The sequence below is a fragment of the Saprolegnia parasitica genome (genome assembly GCF_000151545.1).
Source record: "Saprolegnia parasitica CBS 223.65 unplaced genomic scaffold supercont2.66, whole genome shotgun sequence".
Lineage (NCBI taxonomy): Eukaryota > Oomycota > Saprolegniomycetes > Saprolegniales > Saprolegniaceae > Saprolegnia > Saprolegnia parasitica.
In genome coordinates, this window is record NW_012156460.1 from 95,100 (window position 1) to 100,864 (window position 5,765).

At 57.4% G+C, this 5,765-nt stretch overlaps 3 protein-coding genes across 3 annotated transcripts in view; 1 reads left to right on the forward strand and 2 right to left on the reverse strand.

The window, feature by feature from the left end:
- Positions 1 to 178, reverse strand: part of SPRG_22282 (hypothetical protein) — a gene marked incomplete at both ends in the record, with an annotated part of 623 nt that extends 445 nt beyond the window's left edge. Inside the window, one exon of the mRNA XM_012350545.1 lies at positions 69 to 178. Coding sequence (XP_012205935.1) covers positions 69 to 178 — 110 coding nt within the window. The remainder of the gene's footprint in view (positions 1 to 68) is intronic.
- Positions 179 to 924: 746 nt separating this feature from the next.
- Positions 925 to 2,574, forward strand: SPRG_11495 (4-aminobutyrate aminotransferase). Its single transcript, XM_012350501.1, has 3 exons — positions 925 to 1,474; positions 1,528 to 1,922; positions 1,972 to 2,574. Exons 1-3 carry the CDS (start codon positions 943 to 945, stop codon positions 2,530 to 2,532), a joined length of 1,488 nt encoding a protein of 495 aa, XP_012205891.1. The 5' UTR covers positions 925 to 942; the 3' UTR covers positions 2,533 to 2,574.
- Positions 2,575 to 3,127: 553 nt separating this feature from the next.
- Positions 3,128 to 3,538, reverse strand: SPRG_11496 (hypothetical protein). Its single transcript, XM_012350502.1, has one exon. The coding sequence runs from the start codon at positions 3,514 to 3,516 to the stop codon at positions 3,184 to 3,186; it is 333 nt and encodes a 110-aa protein (XP_012205892.1). The 5' UTR covers positions 3,517 to 3,538; the 3' UTR covers positions 3,128 to 3,183.
- Between the last annotated feature and the right edge of the window lie 2,227 nt (positions 3,539 to 5,765).

The following is a 5,765-nucleotide window of genomic DNA, read 5'->3' on the forward strand; positions in this document are numbered from 1 at the left end:
CGAGCGTCTCGGCGGTTTGTGCGGCAATGCCGCCGTCGAGGTCGTCGGCCAGCTGACCCGAGAGGTACACCGTCCCGTTGTGCACGACGACCTCGCTGAAGCGGTCCTCGACGTGGAGGCGGCGGATCTCGCGCTTCGTGCTAAAGGCCATCGGCAGCTGCAACATGCGCGGCTTCATGTGCAGAGCGCTGGCATGGACACTCGGACGCAACGCGCGCCATGCTCTGCTGGCAACGAGAGGCTTGATGCACCGCGACGCAGCAACGAACGCCATTGTTTTGTAGTGGTGGCAGCTAATGGTGGCACGAATCAGATTATTCGTGGTCTTTGCCACTAATAAAACAAAGATCGGACCTCCTTCCAGTTGGTGCCACGGCTGTCGACGGTCGCCATTGGTAGGAAACACTGTAGGAAACCGATTAGTTGACGCATCGTCTCTTGAGCTTAGCACCCGCCAGCACCCCCCGCGTGCAAGAGTATCGACGAGCCTCACAGAAGGCTCGGCTCTTGCTTTCAAGTTCCGTTGCCCCGCTAACGTTACCGGTAGTATCACGAACGTGCCTGGCTCTTAACGTATGGAGACGCGGGAGGGTTCACGCCATTCCAGAGCCACTAGCCATTATAAACTTAGTTTATCACCGCATGATGCCGATCTAGTGCCAGTGATCTAGTGCTGTCGGGTGTCGGTGCGTACAGACTCTGCGCGAGTCGCGTTGGTTGGACCGATGGCTGCCGTCTTTCGCGATCAGATTGAACATCTTCCTGCCACCAGCTCATCCCTGCCGCTGCATGCTATTATGAACATGCCCACTCTTCTTTGCCGGCAAGTTCAAGTAGGTTGAGATCCGAGTGCGCAATCGACCAGCTGGCACCAACTTCAACTTGGATCTTTGGCTTGGATTTCCGTGGTCAGTTTTCCTTTGACACCAACATCCATATCCGATGATGAATGCGCGGCGAACGATGCGAACGATGCGTGGGTTTGCCTCGGTGGCGCTGCCCGCGCTGCCGTCGACGCCGACGCCGGCCTTTCCTGGCGAAGCTGCCTCGGCGCACATGGCGACGTCGTACCCAGGCCCGCGCTCGATCGCGCTGGGCCGCGAGATGCAGTCGATGCAGCAAGCCGCGGCCGTCCAGTTCTTCGTCGACTACACCGCGAGCAAGGGCAACTACATCGTCGACGTCGACGGCAACCGGTACCTCGATGTCTATGCGCAGATTGCGTCGCTTCCGATCGGGTACAACCACCCGCGCATCCACGCAGCGATCCAGGACCCCAAGAACCTCGCCATTCTGAGCCAGCGGCCGTGCCTCGGAATCCTTCCGCCCGCCGACTGGACCAACATGCTCGAGACGACGCTCGCCAAGATGCAGCCGCCCGGGCTTTCGGAGATTGCGACGCTCATGTGCGGATCTTGCGCCAACGAGAACGCGTTCAAGGCTGTCTTCATCTGGTACCAAACCAAGGCGCGTGGTGCGACATCGAATCTTCTCTTCATGCAAAGGAGCTCATCGCATGCGACATAGGCGGTCCGCCAACCGAGCTCGACCTGCAGTCCAGCATGCGCAACGCCGCGCCGGGCTCGCCAGCGCTCTCGATCTTGTCGTTTGCGGGTGGCTTCCACGGCCGCCTCCTTGGCTGTCTCTCGGCCACGCACTCCAAGGCCATTCACAAAGTGGACATTCCCGCCTTGGACTGGCCCGTCGCGCCGTTCCCAAAGCTCACGTACCCGCTGGCCGACCACGCGGCCGCCAACGCCCAAGAGGAGGCGCGCTGCCTCGAGTACGTTGACGCGCTCTTGACGCAGCACAACGTCCAGAAGACCGCGTCGTCCGAGGTGGCCGGTATGATCGTCGAGCCGATCCAAGCCGAAGGCGGCGACAACCATGCGAGTCCGGCCTTTTTCCGCCAGCTGCGCGAGGTGCAACAAATGTATCAATGTATCAATCGTATCGAACCCTCGATTGTAGATTGCGGCCCGGCACAGCGTCGCGTTTATCGTGGACGAAGTGCAAACGGGCGGCGGCAGCACGGGCAAGTTCTGGGCGCACGAGCACTGGGCGCTACCGAGTCCGCCGGACGTCGTGACCTTTAGCAAGAAGCTGCAGACCGGCGGGTACTACGCCAAGCCCGAGTTTCGCCCGCAAGAGACGTACCGCATCTTCAACACGTGGATGGGGGACCCGGCCAAGATGCTCCAGCTCCAAGCCTTTGTCGACGCGGTTGAGCACGACCACTTGCTCGAAAACACGCGCATCGCAGGCGAGTACCTCCAGCAGGGCCTGCACCAGCTGGCGGCGCTCTACCCGAGCGTCCTCAGCAACGTGCGGGGTGTCGGCACGTACGTGGCTGTGGACTTTGCGTCGCCGGCGCAGCGCGACCTCGCGGTCACGCGCCTTCGCGGCGTGGGGCTTCAATCGGGCGGCTGCGGCGACCGGTCTCTGCGCTTCCGACCCGCGCTCGTCTTTCAGCCCAAGCACGCACGCGAGGCGCTCGAGCTCATCGACCACGTCTGCAATGGGCTCAAGTGAACACGTGTGGCCTGTGCTTGCATGAAAAATATATGGTACTCGGTGTTGCAAGCGTGCGTTGAAAGAACTCTGCATGAACAAGCCAGCAGTCAATGGTGAGAAGAGTGAGGACATGCCTATCGTCCTAGTTCCCGACCATGGCGCGGTCCGTCCTTCATCGCCGTCGGTGGGTTCATCGAGCTTGCCGCGCTACATCGAGCTGACCGCGGTAGAGGCAGTTAGTTGCGTGGTGGATGAGGACAAGGTGGAGCTACGGTCGCTGGCACCAACGTGTTTGCGATGCCATTGTAAGATGAGGCCACTACTACCTGTGCAGGTTTTGTTCTCGTGGACCCTCCATGGCTTTCTCTCGTAGCGCCTTGAATGCATCTGCGAGGTACTGACTACTACCGGTACTTGTGTGCTTGCAGCAGACCATCCGCCGACGCTGGCCGCTCGTGCGCGACCAAGCCACAGACTTCCTATCCACCTCCTTGCCGTCGCCGGATCTTGCATGTCGCTGCGTCGTCCTTGCCCGTGGGCGATGGAGCCGCGACGACGCCATGGCCTGCATCGGGTGAATCATGTAGGCGAGGCTGCCCATGCCCTCTTGGCTGCGTTGTCGTCGTCGCGCGTCACGTGTTCAGTAGAATTACGGGGATTACATAGCGCTTACTTGAGCGACGCAATGAGCGCCTTGAGCTTGTCCTTATCGGCGCCCGTGAGCGCTTCGACCTTGACGCCGTTGCGCCAGAACTGGAAGGTGGGCATCGCGCTCACGCCAAGCGCCTCGGAGAGCTCGTCGCTCTCGTCCACGTCGATCTGGAAGAAGGTGGCGTCCGGCGTCTCGTCGGCGTACCGGTGGAAGATCGGCTTGATGTACTGGCAGGGCGGGCACCACGAGGCCGTGAAGTCGATCACGATGAGGCGGTCCTTGTACTTGTCCTGGGCGATCTCGGCCTGGAAGGCAGCTTCGCTCGCAAAGTGCTTGTTCTCGACGGCCATGCTGCTCGCTGGAAATAAATCGGAAATGAGCGGCTCCACAGGCAATTATAATAAAATAAACAAAACCATTCAATAAAATACCCTGAACTCGCGGCCGTTCGGGAACACCGCCGTGGTTTTGATTGGCCAACAGAAAAATGCTTCTGACCAATCACAATGCTGCATGCAACCCCACGTCCCGATCGCACATCCATGAAAAGGCGTTGTTTCTGCATGGGAAAGAGAGCGCGAGAAGCAAGGAGGGATATTGAGGCAAGGATTGACATTGGAGGACGTTCCAGAAGGTGGATTGGTCTCGTCGTAGCTGGGCGACATGATGTGTCGAGTATGCATCGGCCTGCCTTGCGACCACTCGATCACCAATATGGCGGGAATGCAATATCTAAAAATAGATTCTCGACACAGATGTCATTTGCGATGTACTCTAGTACCTCTAGTACTATTATATGTTCTGTGCGTTCGCACTGGTCTGCGTCGCTCTACATAGCAGCGGCGTCTCTTGTAGGTTGTGTTCTCGCAGTGCGATGGCGTCGTGGGTGTTGAAGTGAACGTAATACCATTTTGAGAGAGTTTTGCATCTCGCCCATCTGCAGGCGCTTTCAGTCCCGGGTGAGATCCATGACAACGCACTCGGTTAGGTTTTTCCAAGCTTTAGATCTGGAGAAAAACTACATGGCTTTTGGAGGTCGTCGAGAGACACGATTGATTGCGGTGGATATAGATAGGGCGTGGATTCCCCGCCCTGTTTGGCTGTGTGCATGCACTACCAACACACGCTGCTGCGAACATCGTCATCTTTACAAGGAACAGAATAAAAACATGAACCAAACCAAGGGAATCCGTTGAGCCATACCAACGCTAGACCGCGGACGCGATGTTCGTTGATCGTACGTCGGCGCTACCAGTGAACTAGAGCTGGCAGCATTACCGGTAAGCGATCTGCTTGCTCATGGCCGTATCGTCCCGCCAGAAACTCTGGAAAGTGTAAACTTGAGGTTCTGGTGCGCGGAGATATCGAGGTCTTTTGGTACTTTGGATGTCCAAGGCGGGGATGCTGGGAGTCAGCGTGAAGTTGCCGAGTCGCTTGTGTAGTGCCGTGGCGCTATGGACGCTGAAGTGGTGCGTGGGCGGCTGCCAACGGGCAAGGATCGACTGTGTCAAGATGCGGGACCATCAAGTCACACCTTGACAGACCGGTCGGTTCGTCCCTACAAAGCCCAACCAACCAGTCTAGCATGAACGTTAGTCCGAGCACGAGGCATATACATCATTTCGTGCAGGCGGGCCAAAGAAATCGCCGTGGTCTTGGTTGCGGTGTTGTGATCAAGAGACACGAGCCGTGATGGCTTGAAATTCTAATGCTCCATTGCACGAGACAAGTGCCCCGTCCCCAGAGGTGCTTCGTTTTAAATTCTTGATGCGCAGCCACTAGCGCATTCTGAACAGGGCCCACGACGCAGAAACAGCGAGCGGCACGGTAATATACATGCGACTCGCACAGAAGATGCGTGGTGTCTCGCCCGCCATTTCTGCCCGCATGGGTTGTTGTGGGTATTGGAATACGGAAAAAGGCAATATTGTTTTCGCCCACTTTTACCATAAAGTTTGAATCTCCTTGTAGCAATCGCATCTCTTTTGGACGCGAGTACTATCATGCATGGCTCCACTCGCGACTAAGCGTTGCATTGCGCTGCGCTGTGTATTGAGACCAGCCTTGGAGGCGTGAACCAGGCCCAAAAAAGACATGTACTATGTATGACATGTCGTGAATCCAGTGCACTACCACATGTTTCATGGCCATGACAAAGCACAGATTCGACGCGTCCAAACGTCAATTTCGATGTGGCTCGAACCCGTTCAGCGAGTGCACATGATCAATACTTGACGATCTTGGAGGCTGCTGCTCGAGGGTATCTGGGCGCTTTGGGTCTAAACCTCGCAAAAAGGATGCCGGCTTGCGATGCTGAAAGCTGTGGAGATTGCCCGCGTAGGGTCGTTGCAGCCCACGCAGAGCAGCGAGCGCGTACACGCAGTGTCCCATCCAAGAGCCTGTGCAGAGATACAAGTCGCAGCCGCAAAATCAAGCAAAGCGCAGAGCCGCGTCGCATCGAATCTCTTTTGACATGTCCCATAGGCTGGTGTTGCATAACATCGACCTCGCACCCTGGCAACGCATCCGTGGCGCACACTTGGGCCCGGCCCGAAACAGGAGCTTTTAGTCGAGCGATCCCCAACGCACAATTCAATTT